This window comes from Chamaea fasciata, unplaced genomic scaffold (genome assembly GCF_029207755.1).
Source record: "Chamaea fasciata isolate MVZ Bird 193981 ecotype frontalis unplaced genomic scaffold, bChaFas1.0.hap1 SCAF_25, whole genome shotgun sequence".
Taxonomy (NCBI): domain Eukaryota; kingdom Metazoa; phylum Chordata; class Aves; order Passeriformes; family Sylviidae; genus Chamaea; species Chamaea fasciata.
The window spans coordinates 3765214-3790023 of record NW_027094110.1 but is presented as its reverse complement, the minus strand read 5'-3'; the positions used below and the strand labels follow the sequence as shown (position 1 = coordinate 3790023).

At 52.5% G+C, this 24810-nt stretch overlaps 1 protein-coding gene across 1 annotated transcript; it reads left to right on the top strand.

Moving 5' to 3' along the window:
- Positions 1 to 3795: 3795 nt before the first annotated feature.
- FKBP5 (FKBP prolyl isomerase 5) lies at positions 3796 to 24233 on the top strand. Its single transcript, XM_066203865.1, has 12 exons — positions 3796 to 3837; positions 10715 to 10791; positions 13280 to 13397; positions 14276 to 14420; positions 14646 to 14788; positions 15680 to 15794; positions 18957 to 19113; positions 19566 to 19656; positions 20394 to 20477; positions 20920 to 21105; positions 22446 to 22685; positions 23863 to 24233. The coding sequence occupies exons 2-12, from the start codon at positions 10781 to 10783 to the stop codon at positions 23968 to 23970; spliced, it is 1398 nt and encodes a 465-aa protein (XP_066059962.1). The 5' UTR covers positions 3796 to 3837; positions 10715 to 10780; the 3' UTR covers positions 23971 to 24233.
- The last annotated feature ends 577 nt before the right edge of the window (positions 24234 to 24810 follow it).

Below are 24810 nucleotides of genomic sequence, written 5' to 3'. Positions count from 1 at the left end.
CCGGCCCGGCGCTGAGTCAGGCTGTTCCCGGCGCTCCCGCGGCCGGTACATCGCGTCCCCACGCCGGGCGCCTGGCACCGCGCCCGCCCGGTGCAGCTCCCGGCAGGGGCACGGCCCGCTCCGGCCCCGGCCGCTCCTCCGGGCTCCCGGGCTGCGGCTCCCGGCGTGGAGAAGCTGAGACCGGCTCCGAAGCCCCGGGAATTGCCGGCGGGGTTCCGGGGGGGGCGCAGCCGTAGCGCTGGTCTGAGTCACGCTCTGTGCCCATCTCTGCCGGGTGTGCCCCCAACCCGCGGCGCCCCGCAAGCCTTGGGGAACCCGGGGGGGGGGGGGGGGATCTGCAGGAGTTTTTGGGTCTCAGATCCGTCTGGCAGGAGCATCTCCATGGCAGGGCGCAGCCGAACGTCCTCGGGGGGATTGATCCCCGTGTCACCCCTGAGCCCAGCCCAGGGCAGAGGTGACAGCTCGCACCCCCACCCTGACACCCCGGGGGTGAGCGGGGCGGGCGGGGAGCCCCAGCCACCCCCAGCCACCCCCAGCCACCCCCAGCCATCCGCCCTCCCCGGCGGAGGCTGGTACAGTTCGTTACGTCCAGACCGGAATGTACTTTGTGTTAGAAGTGGCCACAAGCCAGGACGGCAAAGCCGGACTTTATTTATCCTCCCTGCTCCGGCCCCGCTGCTGCATCCTGCCCTTACTGGTGTGGGGCTGGATCTCCGGCAGGGCTGAGGGAGCCCTGGGCTCTGTCCACGTCTCTGCTGCTCATTGCCAGCTGGGGAAGGCAGCGATTTTCCCCCATTTCCTCAGGAGGGAAATAATCTGGGAAAATATTTGTGTCCTTTCATCTGGTAAAAGCCGTCCCCGGTGTCTGGAAGGAAGCGGCATGAGGAAGATGGGAAATCGGGGATGGATCCAGGCCCAGCGAAGCCTCTGGAGGGAGGTGCCCCTCTCTGCTGGCTTGGAGGGGTTTTTGCAAAAAGGGCCAGGATTTGGGTCACAATCTGGTAATTTATGGATTGGAAGTGCACTTGGAAAGATCCGGCCCTGGCCCCACTGCAGGATAGGGCAGGATCAGGCCTGTGCCAGAGCAGGGACTTCTCTGGGGGTCCCCACACGTGCGGGGGATGCCTTGGCCCCTCCGCTGTTAAAAAGCCGTGGTGGGAGCCGTGAGTCCGGGCAGAGCGGGGAAGGCTGTCGCAGTCTGGGGAGGGATCAGAGGGATTGCCCCAGGCTGGGTCTGGCCGGTCATTCCACGACTACACCCAGCAACCCTCCAGGGGCCTTCCCCCAGGAAGATTTGAGGGGGAGTTTCATACAGAAAGCGGCTCCCCAGCCGCTCTGCGTCCCCGGGGTCGAGTGTCCTCATGCCAAACGAGTGGTCTTGCCCTTCTGCCCCATCCCCCCGCGTCCCCACGTCCCCATGTCCCCATGTCCCCGCGGTCCGTCCATCCCTGCTGGCCGTTCAGCTGCACCTACAGCCAGTGTTGAGGACACGGTGTTCTCCTGTACTCTGCCGCCTGTTGTGCAAGCCCTGGCCGCACCTCCCGTAAACACACAGCTTCCCACGACCACGGCACCCGGCTCCTGCCACGCTGCACCCGCGGTGCCAGCGGCAAACGGGGCCCCCGGAGGGGTGCGCACACCGCGGGCTGCGGGTGGGCGAAGCCACGGCATCGTCAGGCTGCAAAAACAAACAAACAAAAAAAAGCTGCTTTGATCCCCAAAATGGGCAGTGGTGATCTGGGTTCTGGGGGAAAGGATGGGTTTGATTCCCCCTGGGAAGGGGAGGATGCCTGCCCCGGGATCATCGCGTGCTGTCACGCACGAAAGGAAACCAAGAGAAAAGAGAAAACCCACTTCCTCCGCTCTCAAGAGATTCACTGATGTGGCTCTTCACTGTGCAGCCAAGGTGGAGGGACTCCTCTCCTCCCCACGCTCTCGAGGCAGATTAACGCTGGTTATTTTTAGCAGAAGACAAGGATGAATAAAAATATCCCCTGCTTTATTTTAAATTTTTTTTTCTCTCTCTCTCTTTCAGGAACGCTGCTCTCACCTCACACGAGGTGCTTGGGAGCCAGCAGGGCAGGTTCCTTGGCTTTGCTCCCCGCTTCCAGACTTTCCCTGTCCCTTCGGGGCTGGGCTCAGGGCTGGGGCAGGACATGTGCGGCCAGCTGGAGGGCGAGGGGGAACAAGCAGTACCCCTGGCAGGCGTCACAAAGCCGAACGGGATTATTTATGGAACAGATTTCCTCCAGGTTGTGTTACAGGGATGGGGGTGAACGGGGCAGACCCCAGCACTGGGCGAGTGGAGGGTTTAGGACATCTCCCCACCCAAGAAAACAGAATGAGCTGAGGGGTCTGGCACTGGCATAGTCATTTGACGGATGTCTTTTATCTTCTAAAAAAGCAACTCTGATGCTTTCTTCCCATACATTTTTGGGTGGATTTTTTCCCCCCTATGCAAACAAATAAATTTACGATTTTTGTAGTACAAGGACAAACCAGGCTGAACCCCCTTATCGCTGCCATTGGTCGCATGGGATTTTTCAGGGCTTTGGAGTTATCTCAGGGGCCTGATGGAATTATGCTGTGGGGTTTCCTGGTATTGCAAACCCACTACACTTTAATTTTGTTTTGTAAATTAATATTTAAAGCTCCCAGAAACTTAAAGCCGGGAGGGAAAACCTTGAAACCAAAGATGCAAAATTCACCTGGGTTATTTTAAAGGGGGAAAAATTAAATGCCATGAAAACTTTTTTTTTTCTTTTCTAAAGTGGGCTTTAATTTTCACTCTGAATTTCCGATGAGTGACATCAGTGTCTAAATTACAGCTGCGGAAATCGAACTCGGCATAAAGAGCAGACCTGTGAGAAAGCACCCACCAACGCAGTGCTGCCTTCAGCCTGGCCCTGAGGGTTTTATTGGATCAACATGTGGGAATGAGCGTGCAGGCTGGGGGCTGCAGGCACTCATTACAAACCTGGTAAAAAATGGCCACTTTGTAAAAACACTCAGAGATGTCCTAATTTAAATCTGCCCCCCAAATTTTTTTGCCCCCCTTGGTTCAGGCGCTGCAGCAATGAGCAGCGATGATGTGTTTAATCACAAAAACACCGATTTCTAATCTCGGGGGGTGGATCTTGAGGCAGCTCTTGACAAAAATCTTATTTCCTTCATCCCCAGCTGGGACATTTCTGCGTGTCCCAGCAGCCGCTGTGTCCTCCAAACCCACATCTCTCTGTCCCCAGCTCGGAGGCAATTTCTCACTCTTCAGCGCGGTGTTTCCTGGAACACCCCGAGGAGCTGGGAGGGATTGGGCTACCCTTGGGGAGCTGGGGGGGAACAAGGACACCTCCGGGACACCTCCGGGACACCTCCGGGGCACCTCCGGGGCTGGGGTGTCCTTGCGGGGGTCGCATGAAGCCGAGGGGTTGGGGACAGCCCGGGGGTGAGGAGCACTGCCTGTGGCCGCGGTGCTCTCGCAGCACCGCGTGGAGTTGACCCCGCTGGGCATTGCATGGGGTCAAACACCCCGGGGCATTCCCGGGGCCGGGCTGTCCCCTGTCCCCTGTCCCCTGTCCCCCGTCCCCGCTCCCGCCCGGCCCCGCCGCTGCCACCACGGCGACCGCGCACCCGGGGGCGGGCATAGCACTCTAATTTGCATATCGCCGCCTGCGCAGCCAATGAAAAGGTGGCATTTAAGACGGGCAGGCGGGACAGCCAATGAAACGTGAGCGGGGCGGGGCCGGGGCCCGGGGCGGGGCGGCCCGGCCGGGCGGGCGCGCGGGGCCACTCGGAGCCGGGCGGCGGCGGCGACAGCGGCGACAGCCACAGCGACAGGTGGGACCCGCGGGCTCGGGGCGTTCTGTGCGGGGCTGTGGGGTCCTGCGGGACCCTCTGTGGGGCTGGGGGAGTGCTGTCGGTGGGGGGAATGAGTGACCGTGGCGTTGGGGACAGGCGCGCGCGGGGCTGAGGGACCCCGCTTGGGGGGACATGTGGGGGACATCGGCGTTCCGTGTGGGGCTGGCGCGTTGGGGACGGGGATGGTGACCTCGGCGGATGCTATGGGGTGAGGAGAGGAGCGGGGTTCCTGCCCCACGGAGCCCCCCAGCCATGCCGGAGCAGTTCCCGCAGCGCTGCCCGGGCGGTGCTGGGGGCACTGCGATGCTCCGGCACAGTCCGGGATGCTCCGGCACGGCCCCAGGACAGCCCGGGATAGTCCGGCACAGTCCGGGATAGTCCGGCACAGTCCGGGATGCTCCGGCACGGCCCCAGGACAGCCCGGAATAGTCCGGCACAGTCCGGGATAGTCCGGCACAGTCCGGGATGCTCCGGCACAGCCCCAGGACAGCCCGGAATAGTGCGGCACAGTCCGGGATGCTCCGGCACAGCCCGGGATGCTCCGGCACAGTCCCAGGACAGCCCGGGATACTCCGGCACAGCCCCAGGACAGCCCGGAATAGTGCGGCACAGTCCGGGATAGTGCGGCACAGTCCGGGATACTCCGGCACAGCCCCAGGACAGCCCGGGATGCTCCGGCACAGCCTCAGGACAGCCCGGGATGCTCCGGCACAGTCCGGGATGCTCCGGCACAGCCCCAGAACTACCCGGGATGCTCCGGCACTGTCCGGGATGCTCCGGCACAGCCCCAGGACAGCCCGGGATGCTCCGGGATGCTCCGGCACAGCCCCAGGACAGCCCGGAATGCTCCGGCACAGTCCGGGATGCTGCTCGCCGGAGGGGATTTTTCTTTTCCCCGCTTCGCCTCCCCATCCGAGGCTCCCGGGCGCAGCCGAAGCGTTTCTTTTGACACCACCGACCAGACAGACCCCGCAGGGTGTGTGCATCACTATACAGAGCCTTTGGCAGCAGGTAGAAGTGGTTGCACAAGGTAAATGCGATTTTTAAAAAAAGTTTCTGCGATTTTCCCCTCCCCTCCGGGCATAAAAACTCTTCCAGAGCTTCTGTTTTTAAAATGCACGTTCGAGTGAGCTTGCTCTTCCCAGGAAACTGTATTTTACACAATGGGCTGTAGGAACTCGTGGGAGGTGCGTCTGTCATCGGTGTGTCCCCAGGCTGCAGCTTCCAGCTGAGGCTCCAACTCTGCACCGTATTTCTGTCCCTACCGGTGCAAATAATAAAAGTACCCTTAAAAATAAAATACAATGGAAAAAAGAAAGCCAGGAGCTGGTACTTTACGGTTTTAAAGGCAGAGTTTAAATAGTGTCTCAACCCTAATGAGCTGTTAAACCTGAGGTGGATATTAGGACATCACGGGGGCATCAAAGCCAGCCTGGGAACTGCCATTAAAAGTTTAAAAAAAGCTGAAAGCTCAGATTGCTCCTTCCTTTAAAACATGAGAAAGCTGCCCCCCTCCTGCCTCCTCCCCTGTCCTGTTGAAGAAAGTCATTAAATACGTCTGGCAGAGCCTGTAGCTGGCTTTTATGGCCCGTCCTTCCAAAGGTGCTGTGGATGTGATTTGAGTGGCAGTGCTGCAACTCAGAGATACTTGGGTTGTATTTCCAGCCTGGTACTCTGGAAATGGGACAACATTTCTGGGGAGGGGACAGAAATATCCCTGACAGAGAGGGAACAACATCCACGACCTCCAGGGGGTTAACCAGGAGTGTGGGGCTAAGCAGGAATCCAAATGGTGCGGGAGTTTTGCAGCACAAGGGTGGGATGGAGGGGTCCTGGGTGGGTTGTTGGTCCTTGAAGGGGTGCTGGTCCCCCTCCCCAGCGTGGTGGGTGATGGCAGCACCCTGAGGGGTGCAGGAGAACAGGGTGAGATGGAGCTGGGTGCTCACGGCAGCCACAGGTGCTGTTGGAAGGAGTGGCTGAGGACTTTTCTGAGGGCTTGGGTGATGGAGATGGGGTTTGTGCTGGGGTAAATGTATGGTGGCATGGAAAAAATCCCCAGCAGTTTTCTGGGGAGTTAGTGTAAGAAGTTTTCTCCTCTGCTGAAATGCACAGGGTGGGAGGGGTGATAACATGTGGCGCCGCTGGTGGCTTGGGGGATGGAGGGATCCGGTGGGGAAGGTTGGCAGGATAGAGGCTGCTAGTGGTGCCCATCCTGCTCAGAACAGAGATGTCTGCTGGGATAATTGCTCATGCAATTATCTTTTCTTGTTTGGTTGGTTTTTTTAAAAATAAATGCAAATAACCTCATCTTCCCAAGGCTGTGTTTGCCCAGCACACACTTCAGTCATGTTGAGGTCCTTTTCACTGCACTGTTAGAGCACCTTCCTGCTGGGATGAGCCAAAAAATAAGGACAACTCCCGAGTAAAAAGCAAACTGCATCCCTCAGGAACATCAGTGCTGTGTAGTTACGTGAGTTTTAATTAATTACCTGCTTGCAGAAGGAGAAAGTTTGCTGGAAGGTTTGAGATGCTTGGCACCAAGACCTCCTCGGGCTGGCTGCAGCTCCCAGGCTGGCTCAGGGGAAAAATATTTTGTAAACGGTTTGAAAAACAGTTTGTCCTCAGTTATTTCTCATTTTATACTATTTTATATCAATTTCATTTTATTGTCACTCTCGGTTACGTGGATTTATATAAAGATGTTGCAGCCCCTTGAGGGAGCTGTGAAGCTCCTACTGATCTTGTGCACATAACAGGGAAATAGATGTTACTTAGCAAGGAATTTTTTTTTTATTATTTTAATGCTCTGTGCTTGTGGGTGTAAAGAAGTGGCCACGAGTGCTCTAACGTACAAGTTGTTCATGTAACTTGTTTGTCATGGAGCTGACAGGCTTTTTCCATAACTAGTAATTGTGATTAGTAAGGATTTCTGATTTTGCAAGCGAGTGCGTTGGAAAATAAGGAAAATAATAGTAAAGTAACTGTCAGAAGTGAAGAGTTGGGATGGTGAGGGACTGCAGTTAAATCATCTTCTACCTGCAGTGTCCCGTCTTTGTAAATTGCTCTTAGATGGAAAAACATTCTCATTTCAAGTACTTTTTGATTTAAATTAAATTTAACCACTTGATAAAAAGGGCCCTGGGAGGCACTGCCTGGCGAAGAGCATCATTCCTGGGACGTGACACCATCCCAAAGAGGAGCCCAGGTGGGATGCAGCCTCCCTCCCCACCCCAGGTGATGCACAGCAGTGTGTGTCTCAGTGCCTGTTCTCACCCCTGTGCTGCCAGGGTCTGGGTCACCTGCTGGTGGTGCAGCATTGTCCCCAAAGCCGTGGTGTCCCCAGCAGTGGCAGTGCCACCCCAATCCCCTCCTGCAGTTTGTCCTCTTGTGATGCTTCTCCAAGAAATCCTCGTTTGGCACTGGAGCAGGCTGGTGTTTCACTGGGAATTGCCAGAAATAATTTGGGTTTGCCCAAAATAATTTGGCATTTATAGGTCCCTGGTGCAGATGGTTTTGGGTGCTGAGTTATTTCTGGGTGGCAGAGCTGCTGGCGGCAGTGCCGGATGCTGAGCTGAGGATTCCCCCCTTGGGATTCGGCTCTGGGATGCTCCAGGTGCTGCTCAGCCCTCGTGTGTGGGTAAAAATTATCAAAAATAAATCATCAAACACAGCACCCCCACTGCCAGGGGTCACCTGGCTGCAAGTTGCTTGGAGAAAACCCCAAATCTGTTGCGAGCAGTGAGATGCTTTTAGAAACAAAACAAAACAAAAAAATTAAATAAATCCAAGTTTAATTGCCACGTTTATTCCGGAGAAAATGCTGAATTAAAACCGAATTGGCAAACAAGGAGTTTCTTGTTTATTCCCATTTTGTGTTTATTTAAGTCGTCTCCCCCCCCCCAAGCTGTCACTTGAAATTCAATTTGCTCAGCATTTGGTGTAGCTGCTGGCAGGAGGCTGCTCCGAGTCGCCTGTGGAGGGCTTGGACTTCACTTGGTGTGCTGCATGGGGACGGAAACTTCACATTTAACAGCCAGAGGTGGAACATTTAATTCCAAAAAGCCGGGCTGGTCTGTTCTCCCTGGTTGTTTTGACCAGAGGAGAAGACACGACTGAAAGGAGCCCGCTCGTTTTTGGTGGCAGAAAACCCAGTGAGAGGGTGCCAAGGAGTGGGTAGTGGGATGTCAAGTACTTTCTCACATTTTACAGATGGTTTATATAACCTGCTTGGCTATATTATTATATTTTTTTTCCTGTCCAGTTACATAATCCTCATTTATGAAGGCTTTAGGAAGTTGCATTCCCCACTGTTGTGTGTCTCTATATTACGGCCTCTGAGTTTGTTTGGATGCTTGGTCTCCCTGCCAGGCATCTCCCAAGAAGCTCAGGCTGGTGTGGAACAGCTGTCCATACACTCATTATCGCTGTATTTCTTTAATTATCTTGCTTTAGCCATCATCAGAAGCTGTGTCAGCCTCTCAGGAGCAGGATGGGTGCAGGCTGGTGCCTCTCCCTGCTGATGCAGAGCAAAGACTTTGGGCATCCCTGTTTTCTCCAGTGTTTTGAGGATCTGTTCTTGTGGCAGAGACTTGCTGTGATTTTTTCTGGTGGAAGCAGCTGAAATCCTTGCTGGGGCCAGGGGTGGCTTTGGGGGCATGTAGGAAAGGAGCTGCAGAGCATCTGTGTGTAAAATTCTCAGCCTCATCCTGCCCCTGGCACCTTCTGCCCTGGGGACAGCAGCCACCCATAAATGTCCATGGATTTTGCTCTCCCCAGTATAAGTTTGTCCTTCAAAATAAGGGAGGGAGGAAAGAAAATGCTGCTTTTTTTCTTAATTCCCTTTTACATGAAAGTGGAGGGTGTTGTGTCTCTGGGTACCCACTCTGAGGGAGATGGACCGCAGGCTGCTCACAAGAGAGTTCAGAGGACCTTTATCCCTCTGATTTTTTTCTTTTTAATTTTATTTTGAAGTGTCCTGGAAAAACCACCAAGCGAGCATTTCCTTGCTAGAAAACCAGCAGAAGAGCCAGATTATTTTTAATGGGTTTGTATTGTAAACTGGGGGGATAAAACCACTCCTCTCTGAAAGTCTTTTGTGTGTTGCTGGCACGGGCCTGTTCACCTCACTCCAGGGGATGCAGAGAGACTGAACCCATCTTGCTTTTGCCTGAGATATTTATTCTGGCAGGGTTAGTGACCCGTCCTGCTCACTTGTTCCTCTCGCTGCAGCTGAGGAACAGCCTCTTATTCCACATATTTAAAAAAATAAATAAATTAGTTATGACTTGAACCTTCAACAAAACCATTTCAGAAGCTTAAAAATATTAGCTAGGCAGGATGATGAAGCCAGTGTGATGGGAACATCCACCACTGCAATTAACTGAGCTGCACACAGTAGTTTTCTTTTTCACTTCATGATCCTCTTAATTGTTTTAAAGCCTTCCCCTGTTGCTGCTTTCCTGGTGAGAGGCAGATACCTCCTGGTCCTTGGGATGCAGCTGGGGGCTGCATCCCTCTCTGGAGTGTCCCCATGGTGTGGGTGGCACTGTTTGGTACCAGGGTCTCCATGGTGTTCACCCTGGAGCAGGGATTGCCCATGGATAAAGGAGACCAGGGATTGTGCTTTGGTCCCTGGTGGGTCAGGGCTCACCTTGGGGGCTTCTCAAGGTGCTGGGCAATTCAAGCAGCTCTGTTTGCATTTTGGTTTTTTTGTTTGAATAGAAATTGCCATGCCCAGCCCACCGGGGTGTTGGCCGCTTGCACAACGTGCATGCTAGGAAGTAAATTGATCCATTTGCTTACTAAGGAGTTCTTAGTTGGTGAACAATAGTTCCAGTTTTATGGCTTCCCTGTTTATTTTGAAGGAGGGAGAGAAAGTCAAGTGGCCAGGATTGAAGAAAAAAAAAATAATTAATTAACTGTTATGTATGAGTGTGAGAAATGACAGTCGATGTCTGGGTTTGTCCTTTTGTGTTGGGGTGCAGCTGAGGATTTTGTGGAGCTGCTTGTCCATCTTAGGCAGGTCGTATTTTATTAGAAATCACAATTTAAACTCATTACCATCACCTTCCTTGGTCTCTGCTCAGCGGGCTGGCCCTGAGGTGTCTTAAAACACCCTCATCCAGCAGAAATCACTGCTCTGGTCTTCCCTCTCCTGCTGCACACGCACGGCTTGCTCAGCAAGAAGGGATTTTATTAGAAATAAGTAGTTCTTGTGATGGAAGGGGAAGCAATCCACCGTGGGACAGTGGAGAGAGTCAGCTGCTGCACTAATTGGGTTATTCTTCGTTATCAGCCTGTGCTGGGGCTGGAGGATGCGTGTGCAGCCCTGTGCTGCTGTCCAGCTCGAGGGGCTGGGATTTGGGGAGATGATCACCAGGATCCAGGGCCCCACATCCCCCTGCTGTGCTTTCAGATTTGTTGTTTTTAAGCCTGACCTTTGCGTTTTCAAGAAACTCCCTCCTGTGTTGCAATCCGGAGCTTTCAGGGCTGCTGTGGTGCCGTGGAAGTGAAAGTGCTTTGTGCTAAGTGGGTCTTAAAAAACAAACCCCAGAGCAGCCAACTCTTATTTTTTCATCCTGTTAATTTTCATCCCAGTGAAACAATTGGACAGGATATAGCCTTGATTTATTTATTTTTTTTAAGCTGATGGTAAGATGCTGTTTTGTGGAAACAGCGAGGCTAAACAGGTTTTGGCCATAGTCTTCATCACCCCTCTCTGACCATGGTGGAACGTGATCTGTGGCTCAAAACTGCTCTGTTCTCCCTTCTTCTGAAATCGTGTTTTAGAATAAAGCACGTATGTTTTTTTCATGTTTTTTTCCTTTTTTGTCCCCCCCCGCCCTCTTCTTACCAGGTATTTCCCTGCTGTGTCTCTGGGCCTGGACTCTCCCTGCACCTTCAGACCTTCTCCAACGATTGCATGGTGGCAAGGTGAGACCCCTCTAAACCCTGCCCAGCCTTGCTCTTCCCCATCCCTTTCCCCTCCTGCGAGCCTCCGGGAGGGATCTGCAACATGAAGTTTCCATTTGGAGCTGGCAAATTCCCGGTATGCCGATTTCTAGGAAATGTGGCTGGGGATCGTGTGGTTGGTGAAACCCTAGCATGTGTGATACCTGTCTGTCCTCAGCGCAGGGTCAGACATCTGCATCCCATTCTCCCCTCTGAATTTTCACCTATTTCTCAGTGTTGGGAGACAGCAACACCTGTGTGGAGAGGGAATTGTAAAATTAAAAGGCTTGTTTTTATTTATTTCTGTGCTTCTCCGACCCGTCCGTGTTTATATCCCAGGGAAATGGAGCTCTGTGGATGTTCAGAGGAGGGAGGATGGTTTATCCTGGCTTCATTTACAGGCTTACAACATTAATCTCGTGGATAGTAGCAGCAACGGGAAAGCAGGATCTGCTTGGGGTGTCAGAAACACCCAGGGGCTTTTGCACAGAGTGATTAATTAATGCCCTCCCTGTATCCAGAGTACACAAACAAGAAGATTCAGGCTCTGACACCACCAACAAGCTTGCTGTGCTCAGTGCCATCCCTGCCTGCTCGCTATTTAAACCTCGGGGAGTTGCAGATTTTTTTTTTTTTTTTTTTTTGCCCTACAACTGTTTGTTTCAAATTAATTGGGATTTTGGCCGCTGGCCAACCTCCTCCTGTCGCTCCAAATGGGAGATAAGTGGGAGCAGTGCACTCTTTTCTCTAACCTAGTTGGAGCCGTTTTTGCTGGATGGAGAAGTCGTGAGCTCTTTCATAACGTGGGCCACATCTTTAATAGCTGGGTCTTGAGGGCTCCATCCCTCCCACTGCTGCTGACGCAGAGCGTCTCCCCTCCCGCCCGCCTTGGCCAGCTTCCCTGGATGACTCCTCTAATTGCTTACGTAGAAAAATAATGAGAAGGATGCGTAGGGTGTATTTTTAGATGTCTCTTGGTGGGATTTAGCAACCGGCAAGCCGGAGCCAGCACCTCCCTGTCCGTCTCTCCTGCATCCCAGCGGTGGCTGCTTGGTGGACCTGGGGAGGTTCTGTCCCGGGAGGTGGCGATTCTTGGGCAAGCTTCCCTGCTTTTGGGGCTTCTCCTGGTCCTCATGGGTTGGTTATTGATGATGTGTCCCTGGTGCTGCACAGGATCTGTGCTGGGAAGCCCTGAGCTGGTGCACGGTGCCGATGCCATGGCCGTGCCGGGATGGGCACCGCCACCACCTCCTCACTCCTCTCCAGGAGGAAGGCTGTGGTGGCTTGGAGACCATCCCAGCACCCAAGTCATTGAATCATGGAATGGTGTGCATTGGAAGGACACTTTAAAGGCTGTCCAGTCCAGCACCCCCAGCATGAGCAGGGAGACCTTTCACTTGACCGGCTTGCTCAGGGCTCTGTCCAAACTCACCCAAATGTTCCCAGGAACGGGGCATCCATCAACCTGTTGGGTAACCAGTGCTTCACCACCCACATCATCAAACATTTCTTCCAAAGCCACCCATGGCACGCTTTCCAATGAATACCTGTGAGATAATGGGTCTCACCACACGTTGTTTGCTTTTTAAATGCTTTTTTCAAAAGATGTTCCCTTCTGAAACCCCAGCAGCACAGAGGAAAGGGAACAGACGCAGAATCCCATTAAATATCACCCCAAAGACTGTGATAATTGAGCCTTGCAACAAGTAGTTCCCTTATTTTTCTCTTTGCTTCTTCCATTTCAGGGCTCTTTGTGTCTCGGTGGCTTCCTGTGCTGGGGGGGCCGGGCTCCAGTCCTTCCCTTTCCACCCGGGTGTGAGCAAAGCAATTCTTCTTGCAGCGCGACTTATCTGTCCTTGGAGCTGAAAACATCCTTTCTTTGCTCTTTTTGAATCCCCCAAATGAATGATTTCTCCTGCTGGTTAACATCAGCCTCCACGCTGAAGACTGTGGGAAAGTTTCGCAATTAGAGTGGCTTTCATAGTTCTGGTTTATGTCTTAAAAAACCCATCGCTTTCTAATTCTCCGTCACATGTTTCCTTGATGATGTGTCGCCCAGCAGTGCAGCTACCAAAATAGCCCCATGGTCTGAAGGAAATCATCAGGAAATATGTTTTTGAAACCGTAGGCAATTCTTTTTTTCACCAGGAACCATTGGAAAAAGTCTGTGTTCAATGGAAAACGTGGCTTTTCTGGCACCTTGGCTGCCTATGTGGTGACATTTGGGAGCACAGCGCTCCAGCAGTTTGCCCAAAAAAAAAAACCAACCCCAGTCCCTTAGATTCTTGCTGTGAGTTTTCTCTTTATCCACCCAAATAGCTGGGATTCTTTTGGTGTTGGGTTTGCTTTAATTCTGGGGGAAAATGCTTGCTTGTGCATTGTCTTTCCATGCTGGGTGACAAACCCTTTCCTCTTCCACCATGTCCCGTGGTCCTGCCAGGCTGACGGGGTGTGTGCTGTGTCCCCTCAGGTCCAAGGAGACCATGACCACTGATGAGGCCACCAAGAGCGAAGGGGAGGTGCAGGCAGCAGCTCTGGCCGAGCGTGGCGAGGACATCACACCATCCAAGGACCGAGGGGTTCTGAAGGTAAAGGGGTTCTGCCAAGAGTGTCCTGCCCACCTGCGCTTTGGGGTGCACGGTCACCTCACTGGGCTGCATCTCCAGCCCTCAGGGTCACAGTTCCAGGGCTGTAGGATTGACTTCTTTCATTTGAAAGGCAAAGGGGATGAGCGTCGCTTGGAGTAAAGGAGGATGGAGTGGTGGTTGAGGCTGGTGGGCCCAGGCTGCTCCACGAATTTCGCTGCTATTGTGTTCCTAATCAGATTATTAGCTGTAAATCCGCAAAGCATTTCTGTGTGTGACTCACAAACATTAGAAAGAGCACACTACTGAGGTCATCCAGTCTGCTACACAGCCCCTTTTTCATGTTCAGGGCCGTTTCTGGATAGTTCTGCTCCTCAGCACTTACACTTCTCCACTTGAATAGGACCTTTCCTCCAAGAATAGCATCCTCCCCTGCTCCATCCTCAGCTCGAGAACTGCTTGTTCCCGGCTGCAGCGTTCAGAAAAAAGTGTTGACAAGGAGTGAGTAGTGAACTGACACACCCCTGTGAGTAAAATGTGTACGGACAGAGAGCGAGTGGAGCTGCATTCACTGCAGGTTTGGAGCCATGGTGTTTATCCACCCAGTACGGACTGGTCTCTGCTCCCAGCCCTATCCAGATCCATTGCTGTGGCTCCAGTTTGACACTTGCTTTTAGGAGCTGATGAAGGGCAAATTTAGAGGCAAACTGAATAGCTCCCCCCTGAGCCTTCCTGTTACTTAGGGCAGCACTGGGGTGTATATCCATGTGTATATTAATATATTTTCATGTAAATGCATGTGTGTGTGTTTCTCTCCCCCCCTCCATATGCATCCTTTGCTATCTCATGGCCCCAGCTCATGCGTGGTTTCTCTCTCTCAGATCATTAAGCGACCTGGGAGTGAGGATGAGTCTCCCATGATTGGAGACAAGGTTTATGTGCACTACAAAGGGAAACTGGCCAACGGGAAGAAATTTGACTCCAGCCGCGATCGGAACGAGCCCTTCATCTTCAGCCTGGGCAAGGGTGAGCTGGGCCAGGGCTGTCCGTCCGTGGGGTGGTGGAGGGTGGGATCACCACGGGGCAGGGGGTCAACTGACCCTGTTGCAGGACAGCTGGACAGAGTCAGCCCTGCCTTCAGTGACCTGTGAATGTGGAGGTGTTTTGGGTGCCATCCCTGCCACACCCAGGATGGGTTTTTTCCTGGGCTGCTGGTTGCTCCCTCCTGCCTGACATCTGCCTTTCTCCTAGGTCAGGTAATCAAGGCGTGGGACATTGGGGTGGCCACCATGAAGAAGGGAGAGATCTGCTACTTGCTCTGCAAACCTGAGTACGCATACGGCTCTGCTGGCAGTGCCCCCAAAATCCCCTCCAATGCCACCCTCTTTTTCGAGGCAAGTAATGCTGGTGAGCTGGTGTGTGGATGAGCAAGCTTGCTCCCTTTCTGCCTTGCCAGCCAGCTCAGAAATAAAAATGTAAAAATTAATACTAATACTACTAATAATAATATTTAAAAGCCCAAACAACAAAAAACACCAAAAAAAAACCACCCACCTCCAAAAAAACCAACCCAGCTTGGATTCCTGAAACGTGTCCCTCTGCTCCAGGAACCGCTGCCAGGGCTTTCTCAGAAATGTGTGTCTGCGCTGGAAGGCTGGGACTGAAACCCCGGCTTAGGAGAGTCCTGGTGCTGGGGCGGGGACTGGGCAGATTCCTGGTTTCAACATGCACACAGGGGAAGGAGAAAGCAGCTGGGAAATGCCTCCAGGTGCTAAAAAACCATTAGTGCTGAGGGGTGGTAGGAAAATTAAGGTTTTGGCACAGAGGGCTCCCTGGGCAGGGCTCACTGGGACACGGCAAGAGGAGGGAGTCTGTCCTAAATTAAGGCTCAGGTCTTCCAAGTTGAGTATGGGCTAAGCTGAGGGTCAGAGCTGGTCCATCAGAGGATGAAGGGGAAGCTCCTGCCCACGCTGGGGGACTTTCGCATTATCTTCCAGCGGCAGCTGAGTTGTACCCTTTACAGGTTCAATAAACTTATTTTTGCTGTTACTTTGTGTTATGCTTCAGGTACTGGATGTGTCCCAGTTTCTAATAAATCCTGTGTATTGTGCTGTGGTTTGGATCTGGGTTTTATGGGCAACTTCTGCTCGTCAGCTGAACGGAGAATTAGCTGGCTTGGTTCTCCAGCCAGGGGATGAACTGCTGCTTTGTGGCTCTCCTGTTGTTTTTCTCTTCTCCTTTCCCCCTCCCTGTGCTCTGCCCACTTTTTCTTTATTATTTTTTAGGTCGAGCTGCTTGACTTCAAAGGCGAGGACTTGTTTGAGGATGGAGGAATAATCCGGAGGATCAAGAGGAAGGGAGAAGGTTACTCCAACCCTAATGAAGGTGCTACCGTGGAGAGTGAGTGCTGGTCCCTTGTGGGACAACTGGAGGGACCAGCCTGTCCTGAGCTGATCCCTGGCAAGGAGCTGCTGGCAGTGCACAGGCTGAAGGTGGCCGTGCATCCTGATGGGATGCAGCTACATCCATCCAGCGGCCAGATGGGATGGAGAACACCTGGGGATGGTGCTCTGAGCTCTCCTTGGCTGGCCCCTGTGGTGGCTCTGCCAGAGCTGCTGCTCTGTGGGACTGGGTGGAAAACCCTCAGCCCAGGAAAACCCTGGAGCTGCTCAGGCAGCAGCTGAGGGGAGGATGGAAGAAACAAACCCCCGTGGGGTTTCAGGGCTCTGTCGCCTCCCCCGACCCTTCTGCATCCCAGTGCGGTGTCCAGGGTGCTTTGGGATGTGCCGTCTGCCAAAACCTCTGGCTCTGCCTTTCCTCCAAAGCACCAGTTGCTAGCCCTTCCTCCCTTGATACTTGCTAAGTATTTTGGACACTCAGCAGTTTCTTTAGCCTCTTCATTCCAGTGTTGATGGTATTTTTGGGGGGTCTCATCACGTCTCTTACAGAATGGGGCTTTTTCCTTCCCTTATGGCCACAGGGCTGCTGATGGCAGGGGGAAGGAAATGATTACAAGGGGTTTGCTGAGGCTGGGGTGGTGTCAGTTGACACAGGAGGATGAGGAGCTCACATCCCATTGGGCTCTCCCGCTTCTGGTCCCATTTCTGGAGCAGACATTTCACGGGGCTGGCCAGAGGAAGGCAGTCTGGAGTTTGGGGTTCTTTCCTTCCCAAGGACTCCTCAGACACACACACAGAGCTCAGTCCATATGGGAGGCATTTACTTTCTTTTCTTAATCCCAGAGCTCCTGTACACAGAGATCCTCAAGTCCCTTTAGCGACTGCGAAATTGAATCTGAGCTGTGAGAGCTTATAAAGGTCGCGGCTTTCAGTGGCTGGTTCTTCTAATGAGGCTCTTTTAGGGAAAAAGGAGATTTTGACTCAGATTCTACCGTCTGAGTGGTCACTGTGCTGGGGGTGGCACAGCAGCTGTGGGGGCACAGCAGCCCACCCTGGGGCAGGGCTCTGATGGTTTACCTCAGCTGGGTATTTTGGGAGGTGCTGGAATTAGGCTGGAAGAAGCCACGCTTCCAGGAGCAAGTACCTCCGGGCTTTTATAGGCTTTAAGTTTTACAGACCCTAAATCCCAGTTCTGGTCCCTAAAACCTGTGCCGCAGTTGAAATCTGGCATTCCAGCTTTTGTTACATCCTTTCCCCCCCCCCACCCCTCCTCCTTCTCCGTTTTTAATCTGAGTACAAATTGCTGTCAGCACATCAAGTTCGTGTGCCAGCCGCACTCAGTACACTCTGTTCTCAGCTCTTCAAAAACAAAATCGCTGCAGGCACTGAGAGAACAATAAGTCAGAGCTGCAACCGGAGTGATGTTCCTTCAGTGACTTTTTTTTCTCTGTAATCCAAGAGCGGCTGAACCAGCTGACCCACTCCTGGAAACCCAAGCGGAGCTTTTCCCCCTCCCCGTGCTCGGTGTATTTTCTGCGCAATTAAAACGGAGCAGAACTATCCTTGGAAGGAAGGATCACAACATCCCCCTTGTGCATCCTGTTTTAAAGTGGATCTTCCCATCACTGCTGCATCCCGCAGGGGATGTGGGACCTGGGGGAGCTGTAGTGCTGCTTTTGGGGTCAGGGATTATGGATCTGTGCTCGCTAGGAACGTGCAGGGAGATGCACGGTGCTGTGGTGGTGGCTGGGTTTTAGGCAGAATTTTAGGCAGAATTTTCCACATTTTCTGTGCCTAAAAAAACCAGCCAGCTTGGTTTTGGGTAGTGTAAAAGCAGAGGTTGTCCCCGGAGAAGCTGGATTTGGCTTTTGTCCTCATCCCAAGCTGGGTGAGCTCACAGCAGCCTGACTGCTGTGGTCACTGTGCACCAGTGATGGATGCAGGATGTCTCCCAGGGAGCTGGCAAGCACCTGGGCATCCCCTGCTGGAGTCCCAGCATGGCTTTGGTGGCAAGAGTGGGGTGACAAGGCAGAGGCTGGTGTCCTGCCCCTGCAGTGAGGAACACATCCTTGGGTTCTCTTATGGCAGCTGGACCTGCCCTCGGAATGGGGGCTGCCAGGTCTGCCTTGGTCCACGCCTCTCATCCTAAGGACATCTGTAGGTCCCAGGGCAGGAGACGGACACAGATTTCCTTCAGTCCGGGCTGCAGCTCTCCCGTGCAGAGCCCAGACCCTCACAGCTGTTCCTGGTGCCCAGCTTGTCCTGCCCCTCACCTGCCACCACAGTAGGATGCTCAGTGCCCTGCAGCACCTCAGGTTGCATTCTGTTCCCCTCAAGCAAAGGTAAAGGTCCTGTCTTTGCAGGCTGCAAAACCTTTAGGCACAGTTGTGAATTCTTCCTCTTACAAAGCTTTTTTTTTTCTTGTTGTTTGTTTTGGCTTTTTTTTTTAACAGTATGTAGGAGTTCCTTGTGAAATTGCTTTTACTTGATGCCTGCCTGCATGTGTGCATGCCTTTTACCCTGCAAGCAGAATGCAGAGGCTGTAAAAGTGTCCCCAAAGCCTGGAACGTCTTCAGGTTTGAATAAATAAAGAATAATCTTGCTTTGGAAAGCCAGCCAGGAGTGCCAGGTGGTGAATGTGCCAGGTACCCAGTGTCCGCTCTGGCTGCGCTTCTGCCAGCGTCTGGGGCTGGAACAGCACGGCTCCTGGTTGAAGATTAAAAATAAAAAAGTTTATCTTGTACTTTGAGTTCTCGGAGTCAGGAGAACATGGCCTTGTTTTCGAGGCAGGAGTCAAGGCAGTATAGCACAGTATAGAAGATTTGTAATCACCGTGATAAACTCTGCGTGGCGCCGTGCCAGGAGCAATATCCAGTTCCAGTAAGACTTGACTCGTGCACTTGAGTACGAGGGGAACATATTAGTCACGATGTTTATCTGTTGTTTAGTCCTTGGGTAGACAAGATAAGCCTGCCTTGCTTTTCAGCAATGTTCCCAAGCAGTCCCCATCCCTCTTCTCCAGGCTGCCCCCAGCCCTTGGTCTTCCCTTTTCCAGGCTCTGCTGAATTTGGGAGAAATGCTTTATAAAGACACCTTGGAGCCCACTTTTCTCCAAGGTTTGGGCGGTTCTGGGTGCCATCCTGCCTCTCTTGCCCCTCTGCAGTTCACCTGGAGGGATTCTGTGGCGGCCGCAGGTTCGACTGCAAGGATGTGAAATTCGTCGTGGGCGAAGGGGAGGACCACGACATCCCCATCGGCATTGACAAGGCCCTGGAGAAGATGCAGAGGGGAGAGCACTGCATCCTCTACCTCAGCCCACGGTGAGGAGCATCCACACAGGGATGCTGGGTGGGTCTCAGCCTCCAGCTCTTGTGGAAGGTGGTGAATCCTGCAAATAGGACTCTCCAGGAGAGAACACCAGCAGGAACAGCAGGAGGTGACCAGTGGCATGTAAACAGGAATATTGAGATGCTAAAAAAACCCCAAACCAGGTGAAAGGGCTTTATCCAAGTGCAGTGTCTGAGATGAAAATGTCTCCCTGGAAATGACCAGTGCTGGAGAGAAGCCTGTGTAAAAAAGATGCAGCCAGAAGGGATGATTCCCAATTTATGCACTGTACATCCACAGGGACCTTTGCTCATGCAGAGTAACATCACCCTGTCCCCCAAATGTTAGAAAGCTGTGGGTGGCAAGCTGGGTCTGCATTTATGGGCAAGCTCTGCTGAAAATAAGGTTTTTCCTCCTTGTCTGAGTGCCTCCTCCTGCCCTGCAGGTACGGCTTTGGCGAGGTGGGGAAACCAAAATACGGCATCCAGGGGAACGCAGAGCTCGTGTACGAGGTGACCCTGAAGAGCTTTGAGAAGGTGAGGGCAGAGGTGCTCCAGTCCCTCCCCAGGTTACTGGAATGTCAGGGCCTGTGTAGCCTCCAGCCTTTGTCCCTGGCGTGGCTGCAGCCCAACCCCTGCTGAAGTGGACACGTCACTGAGGAGCTTCGTGTTCTTAATTTGTTCTTCTCTGTTGGTTTGTTTTATTCTTGTGGCTGAGGTCCAAGGCTTTGGTGTCTTATTTGTTCCTAACCTTGTCCTTTTGTACTTTCTTTTTATTTGATTTTTTTTTCCTTTTTCCCCTCTCCCTTTTTCTCTTCTTTTCTCCTCTTTCCTCCTAATTTTTCTCCTTTTTTTCCTCTTTTTTTTTCTTTTTCTCCGTTTTCTGCTTTTTCTCCCATTTTTCTCTCATTTTTTTTCTTCTTTTCCTTTTATTTTATTCCTGCTATTTCTCCACTTTTCATCTTTTTTTTCCACTTGGGCTGCACAGATAAAAAGCTGGCACATCCAGCCAGCCCTGTGGAGCTCGGTTGTGCCCATGAGAATGCTGGGGATGGGATACAGGGCAAGTCCATGGGATTTGCACATCACTGGATGGGTCCCCTGCCTGTGCCATCACTCTGGCCAAAGCAGGGGCAGGACATGTCTCCAGGCTCTGTGGTCCACCTGTGATGAGCCCTGAGTGTGACCACGCTGTCCCAGAGAGTGGCATGGTCCTGCTGGGGCAGGGGAGGCTGCTCTGCTCCGCTGGGAGTGCTCCAAGTGTTCCTTTGCAGGCCAAGGAGTCGTGGGAGATGGACACCAAGGAGAAGCTGGAGCAGGCAGCCGTGGTCAAGGAGAAGGGCACGATGTACTTCAAGGTTTGTGAACTTGGGGGTGGCAGAGGAGGGGAGCTGGGACTGAATTTGGCAGCCATCAGTGTCAGGGAAGCCATGGGCCCCCAGATAGGGCTGGGGAAGGCAAGTCCTGCCTTCCCTCTGCCTTTTTCTCACTCCTTGATGCTCCCTGAGATATCTCATCCTTTCCCAGCATTGCCTTGGCTCTGTGTGCTCCCTGCAGAGCAGGACGGCAGATCAAACCCTTCCCAGACCAGGGCCAATGCTGAGGGGCTTTGCATTCCCTTTCCCAGCTGGGGCATCCCAGCTCCCCACTGTTCTGACTCAGCTTTTCCCAAACCTGCTGGTTCTGGAGGAGTTGGGATCCTCCTCCTTTCCTGTATTTATTGAACACCCCACATTACACTTGTCACCTGCTCACGGGTCATTCTAGGGGGGAGGCTGAGCCTCTTTTTGCTTCTTTCAGGAAGGCAAGTACCTGCAGGCAGTGATTCAGTATGGGAAGATTGTGTCCTGGCTGGAAATGGAGTATGGCTTGTCTGAGAAGGAGTCTAAAGCCTCTGAGTCCTTCCTGCTGGCTGCCTTCCTCAACCTGGCCATGTGCTACCTGAAGCTGCGGGAGTACGCCAAGGCTGTCGAGTGCTGTGACAAGGTAGAGGTGCACTGATGCTGTCCCACCTGGGTCACCAGAAACTGAAGCCAAAGTTAAGAGAATAAAAAGCAGTTCAATTTATTGAAGGGCCTTCCAGGTGCATTTCGGGCAGAGGAAGCCCCCCAGGGGCGACACCCCAAAAAAAGGATGACGAGTCATGGGTTTTCACACTTCTATCAGTTTGGTCAATTTGCATATTGGGGGTTGATCTTCCAATTACAGCTTCAGGTAATGAAGTCATTTATCCCAAGTTTGCTCCCCTCAGCTCCTTTTTGTTTACATTTCTTGGGACCTGAGACAGTGAGGTGCCCTTGATTCCCAGGTCTAGAGAGGAATTGTCGTGTCTGACCAAAATGGGAAAGCAGTAGCTTGGACTGTATATGGAGTTTAGAGTTATGCACTAAAGAACTGCAGGATTTCAAATATGTGAAAAATAGAAAAGCTAAAATCCTACGGCATCAGCACAAGCCTGGGGGATGCAGCATCCTCTTCTCCTCCATGTTCTTGTTGGGAGTTTAGTGGGGTTTTTTAAAATTCCTTGTCATATAAGAAGGAATTTCCAAACAGCAGTGGGATGGTGGCTTCCCTTCTGCACCTTGAGATCCCTGTGGATGCTGAGTGCTCAGAGACTGCAGGACCATGGGGGCTTTAGAGGTTCAAAATCCACCTGGGCATGCATTGACAGCAGCTTTTCTTCCAAAGCCAGATCCATGTGAATGGATCAGTGTGGACTGGGGACCTTGGGATGCTGGTTGGATGTGCCCAGGCTGGGGCTGGGCACTGGGTTCTGCTCTGGGTGTGACACAGGCAAGCTCTGTGCAGCTGCAGCAGATCTCCGAGTCCACAAAGGAGTGGGATGAGGCTTTGCCAGTCCCTAGAAGGTTTTTAACCTTGTCTTTGTCAGGAAACTCTGAATTCTTTTATAAAAGGATTAGATTTAAGCATCTTGCATATGGGAAATATATGGGATATTTGTGTTAATCTGAAAGGTGAATTGTGCCTGAGGTGTATATATGGCTTTTACTAAAGGAAAATAATATTGCTAAAACAGGGAGACAGAATGGGTTGGATTTAGTCTTTACACTTGATCTCTTGCCTGTGGGTTTGTCTCCCACTGACTGCCACACTCAGGGGTATTTTAAGCACAGAAAGATAATAAAACTATATTAATGATGTCCCAGCTGCTGATGGAAACGAGGCAATTTTTGTTGAGCAAGATGCAAGTGCTCTGGAGATTTGAAGCCACCTTGTCCTAATTTTGACAGATTTATTGAGGCTTCAGCTGTAGGGGATCTCTTGGGAGGGCTCTGAGATGTTAACAGAGCTGTGTGTGTTTCCAGGCTCTGGGGTTGGACCAGGACAATGAGAAAGGCTTGTACAGGAGGGGTGAAGCCAGGTTATTGATGAACGAGTTCGAGCTGGCCAAATGTGACTTTCAAAAAGTGCTGGAAGTGAATCCACAGAACAAAGCAGCGAAATCCCAGATCTCTGTGTGCCAGAAGAAAACGAAGGAGCACAACGAGCGGGACCGGAGGATCTACGCCAACATGTTCACAAAGTTTGCAGAGAGGGATGCAAAGGTGAGTCTTGCTCATTTTTGGCCATCCAGGGTTGCTTTAGGGTTGCGCTGAGGGATGCTCAGCAGGTTTGTGATGAGAAGAGATGGGTTGAACCAAGTTAAATTATAGATCAGGTTGAGGACGGAGGGATAGAGCCTGCTGCAGTGGAAAGAAGTGTTTTACTTCTTGGTCTCTCTTACACAGAGGCGGCCATCAGGTGCTCAATCAGCAATGAAAGCACTTGCAGTGTGAGCTGACAGGGGCTGATAACATTGGTATTTAATTTTGCTGCTCCCAGCTGGTGATTTCTGATGAACTCCTGGTCGCCAGTAAAATGAAGTATCATTCCATCTCTGGCAGGGGTATTTTGAGACATGATAGTGTGGATTTCCTGAAGCTGGTAAGGCAATACCTGCTCCTCTGCTCGGGCGGAGAGATCGCTGTCTCAGAACAGGCTCTCATCCAAAATTCCACTGAACAAAACCCGGTGTACTGTAATGAGAGAGGACACAGCTTTGCAAGCCATCTGCGTGGGTCATTTTTAGTATAATCTCTTCTGAAGTGGTGTCTGGAGGTTGAGGCTGTGGATTAAGTGACTGGTGAAGCCCCTGGGGAGCAGTGCTCTGGGGCAACCGGCTCGGGCAAGGAGCAGGGCCAACCTGGCCAGCTGCTGGCACTGTGCTTGGCTTGTGTGGCCAGCTGTGATGGGCACAGTCACTGCTGGAGCAGGCATAAGGCTCCCCTGTGCCTGAGTGCTCCTCTCCTGCACCCTCCTGACGGGCTGCACCCATGGCTCAGTCCTGGATCTCCCCTCTGACACTGCTGCCATGCCTCCTCATCCCTCTCTTCTCTGCCCATCCATCCATCCCTCCATCCATCCATCCATCCATCCATCCATCCACACTCACTCTGTGTTAGCACTCTGCTTCTGGTGAGGTGGGTCACATCATTCCCAGGGGTCCCAAAACTTCCCCAAAGGCTGCCTGAGCTGGTGAGCTTCAACCTCTACTGAGTCAAGGAAACTGAACCCTCCAGTATGAGCTGCACTGCTCGATGGGCACAGGGGATTTATGGGGAGCAATTTTGCCTCTCCCCTTCCAGGCTGGACTGCCTGTGCCTATTCCCAGCATCCCTATCATTTGCCTTCCCCTTCCCTCTCCCTTTTCCAACTGAGTGCGTTTTATTTGCTGTTTGGTAGGAAGCAGCCAGCAAAACCGGTGCGGGAAAAACAGCGGAGAAGGCGGCTCGTGAAAAAGGACCGAAAACCCTTGGCGCTGAAGGTGAAGAGGCTGAAGGACATGTATGATGGAGGAGGAGGGGATGGGATAGCCTCGTGCCCTCGGCCCACACTGAAAAAGGTTGCTGCCAAACCTTGGGACTTGCCAGTGTTTTTTTGTAAAGCTTGTTACAGTTTGTGTGATCGTGGAAGCAAAAAGCACCTCGCAAAGAAAAGCGACCCCGTCCCACCGCCCTGGGTGCACTGGGGCCAGAGCAGGAGTGGCAGGACGCCATGGGACCACCACACGTGGAACAAATAGCATTTAAACAGCAGGAAAAAGAAAAAAATAATATTATAATGATAAATTAAAACTCTCGGCTCCTGGGAGGTTTCCACAGACGGCTTGTTCCAGCTCCCTTAGGCTTTGTGTCCATTCTGAGCACAGCATCCTCTGAGAGGAGCTGGGATGTGGGACATGCCCCTTGTACACTGCAGTGGTTGTCCTGCTCTGGTTGTCCCAGCACAGCCCCAGGGGCAGGGGTTGGCTTTGTCTCCTGCTGACTCCTTGCCTGTGGCCCAAGGGGTTGCAGGGCAGAGCCAGGATGAGAACCCACACGGCCTCTGCTGCAGCCCCTGGGTGCAGGGACATCACTAGTCTTTAAAGCACTGTTGGGGGAGGGCGGCACACACAGATTTTACCTTCTGAAGGAGCTGGTTCCTGTTTCTTTAGAGAGCAAAAGCCCGTCCAGCTTTGCAGGTGCTCGACCCACAGCCTGCACCCCATCCCTTGGCTCCTGGCTTTAGATGGGAGTTTTAGTGCTTTTTTCGGGATCTGTACGTGGGGAGAATAAAAGAGCAGGTTGACATGTGGTTCAGAAAGCAAGTGGCTGGGTGTGAGCTGGTGCCATGGGTTTGTCACTGAGCAGC